Source organism: Neolamprologus brichardi, chromosome 9 (assembly GCF_056152115.1).
Source record: "Neolamprologus brichardi isolate AB-2024 chromosome 9, ASM5615211v1, whole genome shotgun sequence".
NCBI classification, from domain to species: Eukaryota; Metazoa; Chordata; class Actinopteri; order Cichliformes; family Cichlidae; genus Neolamprologus; species Neolamprologus brichardi.
This window is the reverse complement of record NC_142112.1, coordinates 11444032-11461608: the sequence shown is the minus strand read 5'-3', so window position 1 is coordinate 11461608 and position 17577 is coordinate 11444032. Positions and strand designations below refer to the sequence as shown.

General features: G+C 40.4%; 1 protein-coding gene across 3 annotated transcripts in view; it reads left to right on the top strand.

The window, feature by feature from the left end:
* Positions 1 to 8687: 8687 nt before the first annotated feature.
* svila (supervillin a) overlaps positions 8688 to 17577 on the top strand; it is a 51693-nt gene continuing 42803 nt past the window's right edge. For all 3 annotated transcript variants that reach the window (XM_087845918.1, XM_087845917.1, XM_087845916.1), the window contains exons 1-3: positions 8688 to 9206; positions 14888 to 14951; positions 17114 to 17205. In XM_087845918.1, coding sequence (XP_087702044.1) covers positions 9149 to 9206; positions 14888 to 14951; positions 17114 to 17205 — 214 coding nt within the window. In that variant the 5' untranslated portion in view covers positions 8688 to 9148. The remainder of the gene's footprint in view (positions 9207 to 14887; positions 14952 to 17113; positions 17206 to 17577) is intronic.

Genomic DNA, 17577 nt, shown 5'->3' with positions numbered 1-17577 from the left:
TACTGGTCTTTATAAGAATGCTTATTGAAGGCACTTCGGCACTGGCTTCACTTTATGGAACCGCGAGCCTAGTCCATGTTTGTATATTGTCTATGGTACAAAGGATTGAAATTTGGTGCAGTCATTTGGGGAAAGTCCTCTGGATTTGTGTTTATGCTAGCATTTTTTTTAACCATGTCTCTGTAACATCTCACAAGGTTCTGGAATCCTGGACTTTTTGTAAGGAAGTACATAGAAAATTTAACAAGCCACAGATACTTCAGAAAGAGACACTTAAAAAAGGACAATATGCATAATTTGGAGAGATTAGAAAGTTGGGTGGTGCTGAAAGCTTGTTTTCTTTTTTGCTGTGAAGCCACTTAGATGCATATACACCATTTTTTATGTAGCAGCCAGAGTCTTGCAGGAGGCTTATTAGTCTTTGTGATCCCTTGTGGTGACTCTTGTTCATTTTTACTCCTACATGACAGCTTTTATTTTATTTTAAAACCGCAAGCTCTGGATCTGATATCTTACTAATGGTGATTTATGGAGCGCAAGTAATAGCATGTAGGAGGTAAAGTATTTGTCCTTGGCACTGACCTCAAATTTTGGTTTTGGACTTGTGCTCCAGCTGAAAGCAAGTCATTTGTGATTTTTGTTGCAGTCGTGTGTGGTTCAAATGTTCAAATCAGATTGTGTCATTGAATCCATGTCCCATTTTGGCTAGTTTTCTTGCTTGAAGTCTATTATCTATTATTATCTTGAAACATTAAGTGTTAGCTGCAGAATTGAGCTGTAGTGTTGGATTTAGTAGAAGAGATGATGTAAAGTGAGGGTGAACTAACTCTACTGTACTGCCAGCACTGTATTGACAGTCTATCCACAAGTCTATATGTTAATGAAGCTCAAGAACTCATCTTGAGCTGGAAAAAAAAACTGGAATCATCAGGTTTGACCCGATATCTGTGCAATCCTGGCTCATATGATCGGATCAGTGAGCCCACTGATTGAGCCAGCCAGCTGGACTCTGTTAGTCATATTTTCTGTTTACTCCAAAAGTGTGCAGGTTGCTAGCAGGGAAGCTAACACATAATGGAGGAATGCAGGAAGTTTGTAGCAAAGGACCAGCGGAAATATTTGACATGTGCAATAACTTTTCTTTGAATGTTTGCAATAGTTTTTAACTGGACTGCAAACTGTTGTCAAGCAAGTTGATGAAAACCTCGGACATGTTTGGTTTTTTTTTTTTTTTTTTTTTTTTTTTTTATGTCTTCATTTAACTTTAACTTAACCCTGTTACTCTAACATTTTCTAATAAATTCCAGTAATGGTATATATTTTTTCGATGTATTTATTTTTTACATTCTGTTATAAAAAGTTAGATCGATTCTCTTCCTCAGAGATATAAAAATGAATGTAACCCTACTATTGGATCTGCACTTGGTATTGGCAGACACCTTTATGCTTCATGTATCTGCCAATCTTAATGAATCTGGAAAAAGTTGGGACTTTGCATCCGTGCTTGAAATGCTTTCAAGGTAAAGCGTTGTTCTTTTTGTTTAATCACCATGTAGAAGTCAAACACGGGGGCTGACTTGCCACGTCTGCTTTTGCTGGCCAAGACATGACGATCACTGCTAGGAGAGACTATTTAGCAAAATAGTTGAGTTTATTTAGGTATTTCAGTGCTCTTAGCTGAGTACCTGTGCCATTGATAATGTTTATTCGGACATAGCAGAGCTGGACTACAAAGCCAGTTCACTGAGTTCCCAGCTCTTAACTCTGGAAATAATGCATCTTGCCAGGCACTGATCATTGTAGCTACATTTGTTTCCTTTTACCAGTGGCAGCCTCCACTCTGCTGGCTCGTCTCACTCTGGTTCGAGACATGAGCTTTCCTCCAGTATCTCCATCCATACCCTTAAGCGTTCCCATCCTCCAGGATGACAGTTCCTGGGAAGGTGTCCGTGGCGCTTGAGGGTGGAAACAAATTCTCTGGCAAGCAGAGTTGATAAAGAATCTTGGTTCTGTAGCGCTCTCTCCTCTCACCAGATGTGCAGTGTTTATCACTCTAAAGCACACATGTTTATTTAAGAGCTCAAAGCTGTGTGTGCGTACATGTGTATGTGTGTAAGCGTGTACGTGTGTACGCACGCTGACTTGGGTATAGATGTTTCCCCAGGGCTTAGTTGGAATCGGGTAGTTTAGACTTGTTTCAGCTTTGCAGGTGCATCACATGCCTCATGGGTCACATAATCATTGAGGAACAGATGGCTTATATAATTACATATTAATCCTAATTGCAGTTACAGGTATGGAAAGCGTGAAGTCCACTGACTGTTAATATTTTAGGTACTTAATCACGGGAGGAAATAATTCATCAAAATTTGTTGAGGTTTTTTTTTGGTTTTTTTGGAGTTATGTTATTTTTCTGGATAATTTATTCAAAGTAGACTTCAGATAAGCTTGGTCAAATTTATTTGCAGGTATTGGATCTGCGTTTGGTATCGGCAGAAAGAGAGAGCATATTTTCATATTTCTATACTGGCTTCTCTACATTGGCTCCTTGTTAAAAATCAGAATTAAATCTAAAATCCTTCTCCTCGCATATAAGGTCTTAAATAATCAGGTGTTATCTTATCTTGCCGTATCACCCCAGTAGAGCACTTTGCTCTCAGACTGCTGCCGTACATGTAATTCCTATGGCATGGAAAAGTACAATGGGAGGCAGAGCCTTCAGCTTTCAGGCCCCCTTTGGTAAAGCTTATAGTTAGGGCTGGATCAGGTGACCCCAAAACCTCCCTGAGTTACACTGCAATGGATCAAGGCTCCTGGGGGCTACCCATGATGCACTGAGTATTTCTTTTTCACTCACCTTTTTATTTATTAATTTGTTTGTTTGTTTAAGCAAAGATAATTAAAAACCAAAATGCAGAGGAAAAAACAAACAAGATTAACAAAAATAAGGGATGACATTTTTCTAATGGCTTTATGGGAAATTAAGGTAATTAAATTATTTTCCACCTCCGTCCCTCTAAAAAGTAATACAATATTAGAACATTGGTTAGCTCTGTGTTGGGCCTAGAGTTGAGTTGCTGGAGCACTTCAGAGACAATGAAGTCTGCTTAAGACCTCTTATCTGTGTTATTCAGGGAAAGCTATGCTGAGGTGTTTGTGGGGGGGTTTTCTGGGGGTTAATAGAGCACTATTGCCAGAGAAGGTCAGCGTTGCAGGATCTATTTTCAGTATAACTGTAAAGTTTCAAAGACCGTTCAGAAAGCAAGTTGATAACGAAGTTTTAAGATCTTGTCCAGGAACGTCTTTTGAAGTTTGAGGTCTGATATATCTGACCTGAACTGCTTTTCAGAGCTCAGGCATCCCATAAAGTCTCATATTTGAGTCAGCCAGCCAACTTATGTTAACACTAGTCCTTTTAATAGGAATACATATGTTGGGCTTTTTTTTATTGGGTGAAAAATGTTTAGAAACGGTTCTTCAGTTCAGTCCTTTTATTTCACACAACCCACCCACCTTTAGGGAGCAGTTGTCACTTCTATACAATTTATGAATGTAACTTGCTAAGCGTGCTAGCATTGGATGATAAATTGGTACGCCACCATCTGGTCTAACTATTTTCACTTCTGGATGGGGTAGTCAGCCTAGCTTCAAAGTTGCATCACAATTATTATTTTTTAAATATCTGCATATGTTGAAAATACTATATCTTGTTGAAGGTTGTTCAAGTACCTCCCTTTTTAGGAAGTAAATCATAAACAGAGGGGGCATGGAGCTCTCACACTCAGACATGCCCGGCTTGTCTCCTTGCTCATACTATGGAACTTGGATGCAGGACATTTCTGTAGCAATGACCGAACAATGTGACATTTTCATATTGCATAGAAATGTGTGCAGATGCTATGAAATGGCACAGCACTACTTCTCCATAAAACTGACGTGAGGCTAATGTTAATGATGCAAAATGAGTCCAGAAGCCATGATGGGACAGTAGCTGTGTCTTTCATATATATTATAAAATATAACATTTCTAGGCACTCCTGTGTTTTAGTTGAAGAGAAGACTTTAAACCTTGTTTTATCATATTTGGGTGGTTTTGGCGTTTTATTTTAGATACAGAGCTGTTCTAAGAAGGGTCAGCAGACCCAGAATCACTGTGGGGTTACATTTATAAGAAGAAAAAATTAGTGATCATGGAGATGGGGATATTGGCATCAGTTCATGAGTGTGAAGTTCGTCTGATCATTTCAAATGGTCCAAATTAAAGTAGTCATAAGTTCAAAAACCAATAAATTCAGCATCCAGACTGGGAGAGGAACCAAACCTCTTTTAAAGTAATCGCTCTATGTTGAGATCAAGTTGTCAGTGACATGTTGCAAAAACCTTCTGTCTTAACACACTATTTGAAGGTCAAAGGGCACCTAGAAGAATCTGTTTGCGTCATACTGAAAACCCATCATGCCCAGTAAAAGACATTTAACAACATGGCAAATGGAGTTTTATCCTCAGCCTCCCCTCCTCTAACTCCCTTCACGTGTGCATATGAATATCTTTACCTTTCATTCGACAGCCCCCCTATATGGAATTTATGACTGTGATGCTGGGGTTTGAGCTCTGTTATGTATCTGCAGAGACAGCATGGCCACATGCACTGGAACCGTGCACCGCTCTCTGGCCAGACAAACGGATATCTTTCCTCGGGGATGCTATAAATCTGGACTTTATTTCTAGGAGCGCTGCGAAAGAGAGTGCCTTGGAAAAACTCACTCTTTTCCCTCTTTCTCCACATTCTGTCTTCAGAGAGGTTTTGCAACCGGGAATGTGATGCAGCCATTAGGCACTTCTCTCCTTGCAAACACGTTGTGATGCCTCTCCACACAGGGGGTCATTCTAAGTGCAAACATGTCCTATCTGGAAGTGTTTATCTAATAATGACCCCATGACTGGCTGCACATGTGAGCTTGTCCAGACTGAAACAACGTCCACCTTGAATGTGAACATCTGGGGAATGATGAGTGGTTAGGTGTGTCTCTGCTATTATGATATTAAGCACAAACGTCTTCACTCTCAGTCATGCTAAACTTCAAAAACGTAAAGTGTCTTTCTCACAGTGTTTAACGCCTTAACCTACCCATACATCCTCGCATTTTAATAACCGACATCTTGCGTAACAAGTGACACTGTTTGTAGTACATATTTAAAGTATCTTGGGTAACGCAGCTTCATCTGAAATATTACTTTCATAACTTTAACAGTTAAGCTACTTTTCTTTTCATGCTAGTTACATTTCATTTGTTTTCATGGCTTAAGCTATGAATTGATTAGCTGACAATTTAGTTGTTTTCAGTTTTTATTGCTTAAGCTTTAATTGAACGCAAACTAGCAGAATGGCTGCATGTGGCAATTCAACTTATTTTAATACTTGCCCTTAAAGAAAAAAATACTGTGAATTATTTACTCCCAAGCGTCAGTATTGAGCTGTCACGATCTCTGACCATAACAAAAGCTTTGCACTCACACTGAATGCATGCTTATTTTGGCATAAACCCATCATCCCTAAGCTTTGACCATCAGAACCAATTCTCACTTCTCTCATTTAATGAGTTTTGATACTTTAGTGGTTTCCTCAAAAAGCTCTCGTTCAATAGAAACACAGTTGTAGTCAGAAATTTACAAACCCTCATCATGGGCGTCAATGTTTTTCTGTGTGACAGCAAAGATGTCTTAAATTTCTATATTCACTGCCATTTGTTCCAGTTTCTGGTCTCTATTCAACCATTCGTTTATGTGTTTTAGGCTGGTTTATAGTCTGCATGTGAGCATTTACAGGAGCAAATGCAAGCTCCCACAGAGTTTCTAAGGAGAGTAAATGGGAATTGTTTTCTGTTTCATTATAACATGGATTTAAAAAGAGTTTAAAAGAAGTAAACATAGTGAAATTAAGCTTAAACACATTGATTTTTAAATTAGGTAATCAGTAGCAGGCTTAGGTCGGCTGATTTGTTTGAAGTATTAAACAATACTCTGTTCACATTCCCCATATTTGATGAAATAGTTTCTAAAAATCTTTTTCTTTTAAAATTATTTAGTGTGCGCTTGTTTATATAGTACTGCGTCATCCTGTAATCCTGCCAAGTAAAATTTGATTATCCACCACAAAGACAAAGAAAACAAGAACAGTGCATCATTGCAGCAACCTGCAAAGTCTTGCCCATCCTTGGCACTGAAGACTCATGATTGGTAATAACAGGGCAGAAGCAGTCTAGTGGTTTTGTTGAACTGATGTCATTCCTAAAGCTGATGAGTCAAAATCAAACATTACATACAAGCCAGACATCCAGATGGGAGGTAAAAGTTTTCCTTCTTCATTAGTACAGTTGCCACACACATTTAGAAATATGTGTGGGTGGTGTGTATGTGGTTTTGTTTGTTTTCTTTTTCTTTTTTGTGGGGGTGGGGGGGTGGGGGGTGATATGTTGACATTAACGGCCAGACAAATGGCTAAATGAACATAATTAAAGAGGCTGGTTGACTTAAATTAAAAGTGCAAATTAAATTAATTTCTGCATGTTTTCAACAATTTATTGAGAAGTTGCTTAAAGAGGATTTTGGTTAATTATTCAAACCCTCTGACCTTAACTTCTGTAAATATGAACATACAGAGACTGTAGGCAAGGACAATATTGAGTGATATTGGTGATTAATCAGATTTAAGCAGGCTTTGGTTGCACGCATTTGTAAACGCTGAATGGTGGATGGAAACGGATAACTGCCTGATGCTGTAAGCAGACCCACAGTGAGTGGATGAGACTAAAAGACGATGCTTCTGTTAACGTATTGTTCTGATAAAAACATCCTCAGCACATCCTCAGACCATTGATGCTCAAATCATTTGTTTTTCAGCACGAATCATTGCAAAGTTTATCTAAAGTATATCTCCAGCCTTCATACCCTGTAGTAGGTCTTTTTGGTCATGCCATGTCAAAGCTTTGAGAGTGAATGAAAGGCCCACTGATATGTAAAAGGCAGAGAGCTGAGGGTTAATTGAAACTTAGGACCTGAAATCTCACTTGAACAGGGAAGTTGCAGAGTGGCCTCTAGTTAAACAGCAACACTCATAATATTGTCGATGGGTGTTTCTTGCATTTTGAAATTCCCATTTATCAGCAGTTGTGATTATCAGTAGCTAAAGATCGGCTAATGGCCAGCTTTGGCTGAAAGTATCGGTGTCCTCTAGCTCCTTTATCTCCTTAGGTAGAATTCACTTATATGCAAACTCATTCATTTTATGAATACACTGCATCAGTTGTCTGTCAGTCTGCGAAACCACTGACATTGAAAGTAACACTTTGAGCGTTGCGTGCAGGTAGCCCTTCCTCCACCCACTCAGCCACGGTGTGAACTGGCAGCTCTGTGATGGATGTGTGCATGTGCGCCACTCACACGCTGAGCCAGATGAGCTCATCCTGGAGAGGGATCCAGACATGCCACCTCTACAGTTTACACACCATCGTCAGACAGTCCTGTTACATCGTAGCACACCTTTATAGTCCAAGGTGGTGGAAAAACGCTGATTTATGTTCTTTGACAAATGTTATGATGTGATATCCTGGATGCATGTTTGTGCTTTCGATACAGTCCAATAACCTAGTCTAGATTTGCAGGAAGTTTAAAAGAGCTCCATTGAGATGCATATATTTTAAAGAAGGTGGTTTTTATTTTTTCCCCCCCTTTGTCACCTTTCAGCCACTGAATTGAGAAACTGACATTTGTGGCTGGTTCCATCCAAAAGATCTGCTTTATGTTGACTGCTGTGTGTTTGGCGCTGACAGCTTTCTCTCTGTGTGCTGCAGAAAGATAAGATGCATCACTTTTTTCCCCCACAGTATCTTCTTAAAGGCACCATCAGGCACTGTGCCAGCCTCCCTGTAGTGCCCTCTCACTACAGTGATAAGCATGTCGTTGTCACATTGACGTATAGGTGAGGTGTGAGTGTGCAAGCACATTTGTCTTGTTCTTGGCAATCACGTAAAGCATATTCATACAATAGAATAGAATGGGTTTCTACATGCCATGACTCACTGTGTAACATTGGTTTATGTGGGCTTGAGTCACACAAACACGTTTGATTAGTGTGTTAAAAGGAGAATTGTGGGGATATCAATAAATCAACCTAGTTCTCTTCCCCTTGCACCTCTTATTAGTTGTTCTAGGAAGAAGCAAACTGTTGGTGTAATGGTAACATTATTCACGAGCAGACACATTTCTGTTTCCCCCATTACAGCTTCGCACGCTCCTTCGTTCTTTTCCTGACTTTGTTTCGCTCTTTCTTTCGTACCTTCTCTTTGCCCTTCCCACCTTTTTTTTCTGCCTAGCTCCATGCTGTTCCTTTTATTTTGTCCCTGCTGAGAGATGACTGGAATTTCTCATCAGACTGAGAGGGTCATTTGAACTTTCTCGTCTTCTCTTCCTGCCCTCATTATTTCCACTCTCGTTCTCCAGACCCCGCACTATTTCTCTTCCCTCCCTTTTCTGACGCTCTGCACCGGTTTCTTTGGCATCCCACTCGAGTGTGTGAGCCAAGGGAAGGCAGTGCTCTCGTGGGACTCGCATAACTATCTCTCTCTCTCGTGCATGCACAGTTTTTTTTTTTCTCTCTCTCTCATTCTCTTCTCTGAGGCTCACTCTGAAGCATGCAGGACACTTTGCTCCAGTCTGCAGTAGAGAAGGGGCCTAATTTTGCTCCCTTGGCTAATGAGCTTAGCCCATGCTGAGCAGCTTTTAGACCTGCAGGTTGTTGTTATTGCGGGCACCGGTTAGTCCACATTGGTTGGTGAGAGGAGCCAGAGCAGAGGAGTGAATCTGAGAAGAGGTGTAGTGCAGCAAAAGCTTGAGCACTCCTCTGTTTGCCTGTCAGGACCACCACTGCTTATGCTGGTACTGCGGCTGGGACATCTTTCTCTCTCCCCCTCCCTCCCTCTATCCTGCTTCTCTCTAATACTACCTGACTCACCTCTCCCTCCCTCTCTGCCTGTCCCGGGGCACTGACGGAGTACTTTTGTAGCTGCATCACTTCTCGGTCAGCTGTTCTGTCTTCCCGTGTCTTTCACTTCTTTTCTGTCTTAAACTCTCACCTCACTCTGTTGCCAAAATGTACCGGAATCCATGGATCTCGAATTACCTGAGTCACGTCAAGTTCTGCAGCCAAGGTAAGTGCAGTGACTTAGGGCTCTGCAGCTCAGATTTTGTAGCTCAGGCAGTGAGCTTGGGGACAGGTTACTCTGGTTTGGGCTGTTGGGACTCTAAACTCGTAGAAGTTGGCAGGCAACAAACCGCAGACTCCCTTCCTCTCTGCTCACTGTCCTGCTTTCCAACCAGCTGTCCTTGCACTGCAGCTGTAGCCTCCAAGGACACTATGTAAAGATGAGGGATTCTTAATACTGCAGGGGGCTGTTTTATGTAGGAAGCTATTTCAAGGCTAAATAGGTACTTGGGCGTTTGAAAAAGTAGTTTTATGGATGTGTTGTGAAGGTGTATATGGTTTTGCACTGAATTAAACAAAATTTACTGACTTTGGAACATTTGGGTCATTAGGAGTATTCAGTAGTTTTTTTTTTCTTTTTTTCAGTCTAGATACAGAGATAGATATGGAGAAATATAGATAGAGATGGATATAGATAGATATAGAGAGATAGACACAGAGATGCTGTATGGATATGATCTGTTGCACAGCACTTAAGCAAGTGTCATAAGAGAGCAGTGAATAGCTGAGCTCAGTAAGCTGTTAAAGACGGTCTCCATGTGCAGGGAAAAAAGGAGAACCTGGTAATCAGGACAAAGTAACTATTTTTAAGCAAGACATGGGGTGTTGCAGAAATATCTACTTTCAACATATTTTTGTACTTGACACAATTTATTTGACTAAATGTTTTCACTACACATGTCCTTCATTTATAACAGCGAATTGTCAGAGAAGCTAGTAGTGTCTGATCTGTCAGTATTGTCATTTATAAAAGCTGAAAAATGAAAGGGTCATTGCATAGGTTGACCAACAGAGGGCACACTGCAACTTCACTGCTCAACTTGAGTTTCTTGTTTAAGGTTAGCTCTTTCAGACGAAATTTGTGAACTGGACAAGAACAGCCTTCAGTGAAAAGCCATTTCAAAATGACAACCTCCTTAAAACTTGTATCATGGACTTTAAACTGCAGAACGATGGTATTTAAAGACAAACTTTAGCAGCAATGAATGATTTCATGTCAATCATTAATCAACAATTTTGAATTCGAAAGGTTTGAATAGAACGCAAAGCTTGGTCTACTGCTCTAAATGACCCAATTATTCATGTCTTTGTAATATATAAATGTCATATTGTGTATATCAGAAGCACTGGCTGACATCCTGACAGGTGCAAACATGTGAGAAGTACTGACATGTTTGTACCTGTCAGTACTCAGCATTAGAGACAATGTGGCATCACAGATTAATATTATCAGTTGAGGTCTACGTTACAGTTTTTACATTCTTTCCTTCACCCCTGTTTATACATCCACTGATTGGCCACTAGTTGATACCTGTGTTTGTCTGAATGCATCTCATTATATTTTCTAACTGACACCTGAGTGTTTAGATCTGCTTGTCTGTGTTAAGATGGATGTGAATCTGCAGCAGGTGGCCCTCAGAGTCAGGCTTTTATGTGAGCATACAGAATAGTCTTGTGTTGTTCGGAGGAGGATGTGCTTTGAAGCTTGTTTGAGGAGTTTAGGTTGTAGAAGTACGCTTTCATTCAGACTTTGCAGCTGAACTGCTTTTATAACCATTAATACTAGTGTTTAAGACCTAATTGGCTTATTGTGGCACTGTTTGGTAGCAGTGGCCTCACCTAATTTCTGTCTCTCCATCTGTTTTTTTTCCCTCAATGCCTTAATTCTTAAGCTCCTGTTAGTGTGGAGGCTTTAGTTCCAGCTTGAGCCTCCCAGCACACAGAATCGGTGGGCAACTGGAAAATTGGTGGGGGGGTGTTGAGACTTAAATGTCAGGCACTTCAGGTGTGATGTAATTCATACAGATAAAGGGTGGTTACTTTTGGGCCTGCTGTAATCCCAGGAATCCAAGTTAATCCTGGATCGTAAATTAGACATATGGTCAGCCACTGATGCCTCTTTGGCTGCCACACTGGGTGTATTGTGGGTTAAGACATGGAGCTTTAGCCTCATGTTACTGTCAAGTTTATCAGAGCCTTCCCAGAGTTAACTTAGCTTCTTTGTTAACAGACAGTGTTATACAACAACCTTTGATACCATCACATAAAAGGCTTGTACACTTCAGAACCTCAATGACACTCCACTGGATCGTGAAATGATTTTATCCTCATGTTTTATCAGCATCAAGCTGCCTTTACAGCCTCGTCGACACACACGGGGCACAGTGCTGAGGAATTCCTGGCGTATTCCCTTGCGGCTATAGCAGCCATAGTGTTTCTGTAGATTACAGCCAGCATCAAAGGCTGTGCGACATCTGTGATCTTTGTGGAGGTTTTTATGCCTGTGTCTGGAATGACGAATGAATTGAGGCCCTTTCTGGGAACCGTGGGGATGGTGGTGGAGGGTGGTGTCACTCCTGATGGACCACATGCCACAACATATAGAGTATATGAGGTGTAAAAGGAGTACAGGTCTGGTTTGTGAAGAATTAAGTCTGAGACTTCACAATAGCATAAGACTGCTGCCCCCAAGGGTAAGAAGGTGCGGGTTAATTTTTGCAAAAGCAGCTAGTTAAACTTTACATCTGGTTTTGTTTCACACTATAATTTAAATGGAAATTAAGATATTTTTCAGTTTTGTTATTCCTAAACATTTAAATCCACTGACCACTTACATTATAGACATCTGAAAAGCATGAATGATGCCAAGAACAATTGGGGTAAGGTGGACGAGTACTGAAACTGGTGTGGTTCATAACACACACACACACACTTTCATATCTTAGTGAGGACATCTAATTGACAATGCTTTCTCTAACAGCTTACTCTAGCCATGAAAAATTAATGTCTGACCCTTACCTTATACCTAACCATAACCCAACTGTAGCCCTGGCACTAAAACCACATTTTGAGCCTCAAAAATGCCTTCGAACAAGCCTGATTATTTATTTTTATTATTATTTCTTATCCAAATGTTAGTAAATTAACTCCTTTATTCTCATGTATTTCCAGTTTACTCATTAAATTAACAGCATTAGACATCTTTAGATTTCATCAGACTTCACCTCCTTTAACCTGACATTCATGGCTCCATGTGGGTATCACAGTACAGAAAGATGAAATGGCGATACAATATTGTGGATGTTTTTAAAGTAATCTTGTGGTTGCTGTGGCCGTGGCAGTCTGTATTCAGACACCCAACAATTTGTATCAATTTAGTATGGTTATGTAATAGATAGCATTAGTTGTGGAGAAAGGGTAAACGATCACTTTCTTTCCTTATTTATGCTTCTTGAACAAGCAGTGGGATATAAGACACACGTTGGCTTTTTACCAATAACAAAGGTTTCGATTTCACTTAAATTATGAGGAGTTGTAATTGTTAGCTCTGGATAAATGTTGTCTTTCACTTCACCTCAATTGTCTCCACCATGGCTGTTAGCTGTGGTGTGTGGAGCTCAACCTAGCCTTCACTTGTTTAGTTTGGCATCTGGACCAGAGCTGGAAGGCTGCCCTCCAGTACAGCAGTCTAATATTCAACACTACTTGTTTAAAGAAGGCTACATTTGTAAAGTCATCCACATGTTAAGTGATACTGCTTCATGTATCATCAATATCGCGTATTGCTTTGTAGCTGACATTTGGTCAATAGTGGTCATTCCATTGTGCAGATAACACCCTATTGCATTTATTTATAGCTTTAAATGGCCTGTATTTGTATAGCGCTTTTACTAGTCCCCCCAAAGTGCTTTACACACCCAGTCATCCACCCATTCACACACACATTCACACACTGGTGGAGGCAAGCTACAGTTGTAGCCACAGCTGCCCTGGGGGAGACTGACAGAAGCGAGGCTGCCATATCGCGCCATCGGCCCTTCTGGCTACCACCAGTAGGCGGTAGATGAAGTGTCTTGCCCAAGGACACAACGACCGAGACTGTCCGAGCCGGGGCTCGAACCGGCAACCTTCCGATTACAAGGCGAACTCCCAACTCTTGAGCCACGATCGCCACTTTAACTCAAAGTTGTGAGAAGTTTAATTCAGGACTGTCTCATTTTCTATTGCTAATGGAAATCTCAACAACTGTAATTTAAAAAATACTGAATAATAGTGTTATTGTTGTATATGTTTGGTTTTTTTTGTACCAAAAAACATATACAAGATGAATTAGACATATAGCTAAGCTTTAAAAAAAAATACTGTTTGAAAGGAGGAAACCACCGAACACTACTAGCTTCTCTGACCACCGAATGCCTCACCGTTTCAAGTGTGAAGCACGGTGGAGGGAGCATCGTAGTCATGAGGGAGCAATGGATTCAGCTTTTTACAGGAGAAAACCAGGATATCAGTTCTAGATCTGAATCTCGGGGGAAAAATGGAATGATGAAAACACTTTGACCCAAAGAGCACAACTAAATTAAGAAAAAAAAATGACCTAGTCCTGACCTTAATCTGTCTGAGATGATATCACAGAAATATCAAGAAATAATAGCTTCCTCAACCTTTTGCTGGTCTCAAAAATTAGATGTTCAAAAGTCTGTTACTGCCAAAGATGATACAAGCTTAATTGCAACTTAAAATCTGTTTCTAACTTCATCTATGTGTGATCAGTAAAGAGACTTTATACCTGCTTGAATGATGTTGACTTAATCTTTTGGACTCTGGTCAAAAGAAAACGCAGTCAACTCTGATGAATAAGATTATCATTCAAGGCTCAGTGTGTTTCAGCAGCCCTATTCCATCCAGCTGAAACAATACTCAACTACCCCTAAACCCATACCCACACACCACCTTCTCCAAATAGGCCTCCTTTCTTCTCAAATGTCTCAGATGATGTTTTGCTTAAGTAGGAGGGATTGAAAGCATCAACCCAAACATCTTTAACAGGGACTAACAGATCTGGAATGGGGAAAGGAGGGGCGGGGGTTAGTTTGGGGTGGGTAGCCACTGGGGAGATGTTAGGGGTTTGGGTGGAGCAGTGGGCAGGTTTAATGGGGGGGGGGATTTGACCTTGAGGTGAACTCGGAGGGGATGGAAGTGGGACCACATGTTTCTCCCGAAATTGCACAGCTCTGGCTACTCAGAGGTCCAAGTGCAGCCAGAACCGCACGTTTGAGGTTTAGAGCAAATAGCAAGCATAGATGTTCCCTACAGGGATGTTGCACAACTTGGGTTCCTCATGAGACTGTTGTTATGTTTAATACCCACTAATGCCCCATTTTGGTGGGATGGGCGTTTATACCACATTGTTCCCATGTTTACCGACTTGATTTTTCTTCCTAATACACACCAGACTGTAGAAAGTTGGATTGTGTATGTTTTATCACACAGTATGCTTCTGAGGGCTGAGGAAACTATCTGTGCTCTCTGTATTCTTGGAGGGTGCAGTGTAGAAATGCTACCCAGTGACAATGATCCCATCTGCACTGCAACTTTGATGTGTGGTGAAACTGCACTGTACACAGGCCGTCAAACGCTCTGATGTATGACCTCATGCACAACACATAGACTGATGCTTAAGAAGGAGACAGTGTGTCTGAATATGAATGCAGAGAGAGCTGCTTCACGTTAACATGCCTAAGCTGCTCTGATCATCTGTTCATCTGAAGACACAACCCCGGGTTCAAAGTGAAATTAATGGACAGTGGAACATGAATAAATGTTACTCTTTTCTTCTGTCGACAGGAATTGGGAGTGAGAACCCCATTAAACTAAGCAATCCCAGATTGCTACAGAAGAGAGCATTGAGGTAAGATGTGCAAAAAGACCTTTAAAAAGTAAAAGTGCTATTTACAAATGTAGCAAACAGGCAAACAGGGGAGCTCAAATCCATGACTGATAGTGTTTCCTTGTGTCAGGTATGTCATGTGTTTCGGATCATTGTAATGCTGAAAATTGAAGCCATTTCTAATCACCTAAAATTAAAACCTAAAATTTCAAATTTGTATTCATCAGTTGCCGCAGGTTTTCAATCCAGTCCTTGTATAGTTTGGCATACCTCAGCCTTTCCTTCCTGTTTCCCTTCCTTAAGAGCGTTTTTTTTTTTGACAGCCATGCCTGAGATTTCACTGAACAGTGAAGTGGAAGTGAAAGGGCCAGATGCATCTCTCAGGTCCTGTTTTAGGTCTTTGCTGGATTTATTTTCTTTTTCTTGTTTTTAAAGGGCATACCAACACCATGCTAGGATATGTCAAGTGTTCAGCTAATAGCTCTCACCTTGTTCCTGCAAAAATGCTATTTTATGCTTGTGCTATCTTGAACATTTTCATAGATTCAGGTCACGAAATTAAAAAGAATGATTTTTTTTTTGCCACAGGCTAATGGTAACAAATTGTCTAAATAAATAATTTAAGCTCGTTCTTTAAGTTGTCTGTTATCTGTAGACCCAACACTGGCTATCCCTTAAATTGGGTCCCATTTTATGCTTGAATGATTCTTGGGTCAGTGTTAAATGGCTCAAACAAGCATTCCTTTGCGATGGTCGTGTAGAAGGACTGGGCTGAAAATGAGTGAAAAAGCAAACCAAAGTGCAAAGAAACACTTTAAAAGCCTCGAGAAAGAGTGAAGAATTTAGCTCAAGGCACGGTGCTGTATGCAGAGTAGTGACTTTGAATTGCTGATGGTAATGCACAGTGAACTGTAAGAGTTGCACCTTGTCCGTTATCAGGGGTTCCTCTCACTACAAGTCCAGCCCCGTAAGTCAACCTCACAACCGGGATAGTCTTTTTCCTTTTTCCATGTTTTGTTGGCTTACTCTTCCCATGCTATACAATAAAGAATAGGAACAATGACATTGCACAACACTGCTTTACTTGTTCATCAATACACGCACTTGCTGATACAGACTGCTGCACATAAACAAAGTGGCTCTGGCTCTCTTAGAGACGTTATTTTCTTTTCATTCTAGAACTAAGAAGCAACCTTCGCAGTGGTCTCTCCTGTGTCCCTCTCCTCTCTTTTTTCTCTCTTTCTATGATCAGAGCTCCACATATACACATCTGTGTTCTCTTCCTCATACATGAATCACATTAAAAAATATTCTCTTTAATGTAAATTTCTTTATTAAGACAGTACTTCAGATGGGTGAGGAACTAACTTTGCAGGATTGTGCTCAATAATGTTGTTGGCTGTTTGTCAAATACACCATCAGGCCTCCTTATTAACACTCTAATCTGTAAAGTTTCCTTCACAACACTTATAAGACTGTTGGGCACATCGATGCCCAAAATCTGGTGCCAAAATATTTTTTTGAAAATATTTTGTTTTGTTTTGAAAGCACTTTGCATGCATGGTGAGCATATCTAAAGATGAAGAAGTAGTGATGAAAAGAGATGTTCCTGTGTTGTGATGAGAAAGGATCCACCATGCACGCGTGTATTAGGGTGTTCACAACTTTGTGGTTTTTGTCCACAGCAGCCACAGAGTTCAAGTGAGTTGGGTTTTCCCAGTTCTTGACTATTTCCTCACAGCAGTAATCTGCTGCCAGCTCTTTTATAGCTTTATTGCAAATTTGTGGTTTTGAATCAAATCCATAAATGATTTCAATATGTTGTTTTTGGGGTTTTTTGTTTTTTTTGAGAGAGAGAAATTTGCTGCATATCTGCGAGGCTCGGGGTATTAACGGGTGATGGAGAGGTTGATGAAATTTACAGTCTCACTTCCAAATGCACAGTTCGGATGATTAATTGCATACTTTTGTAGCTTCATCCACAATCCACCAACTGATTGACTAGATTCTTGACCACCTCTCAAACCGACCACGCTTCTAGCAAATAGTTCAGTGATTTGTGTTTGATCAAATTCAGATTGATTCAGTGAGCCCCTCACAACTGCTTACAATGTAAACAAATCCAGTTTCCCACAGCTCAGCCCTGTTTCAATAAGAGTTGGTATTTTTTCTGCACCCCTCAGCTTCCAGAAAGAATTCTCCTGTGACGAAAAGGACGACCCAGCCAAAAGCGCCAAGGATATAGATGTTAGTCTCTTAGCCAATCTCCCCAAAGGTGAGTGAAGTGATTTTTATTTACTTTTTTTAACTTTTTTTTTTTTTAATTTCTTGCTGAAAAAGACTCTGACGTTGTCAATGTTCCCACAGTTTTTCAGAGTTGCTGTTGTGTAACAGCAGCCTGTTTGCCAGGTTGGAATTAAGTCAAGATTTGTGTAAAACCAGTTTTTCTAGAAGGCCCAGCTTTGCAAAATGTTACGTATGAACTGCTGTTATTATGCTGCACTTGTTTTCTTGACAGGGTTTATTTAATGCAAAATGTAAGTTCTAATAAAGATCCTGTAGCGGTTCACACTGGAATGTGCACATAACAGTTTAAAGACGCTTTTGATTAGCTGTTTATAAACTGACTCATGTCTAAACTCTGTGG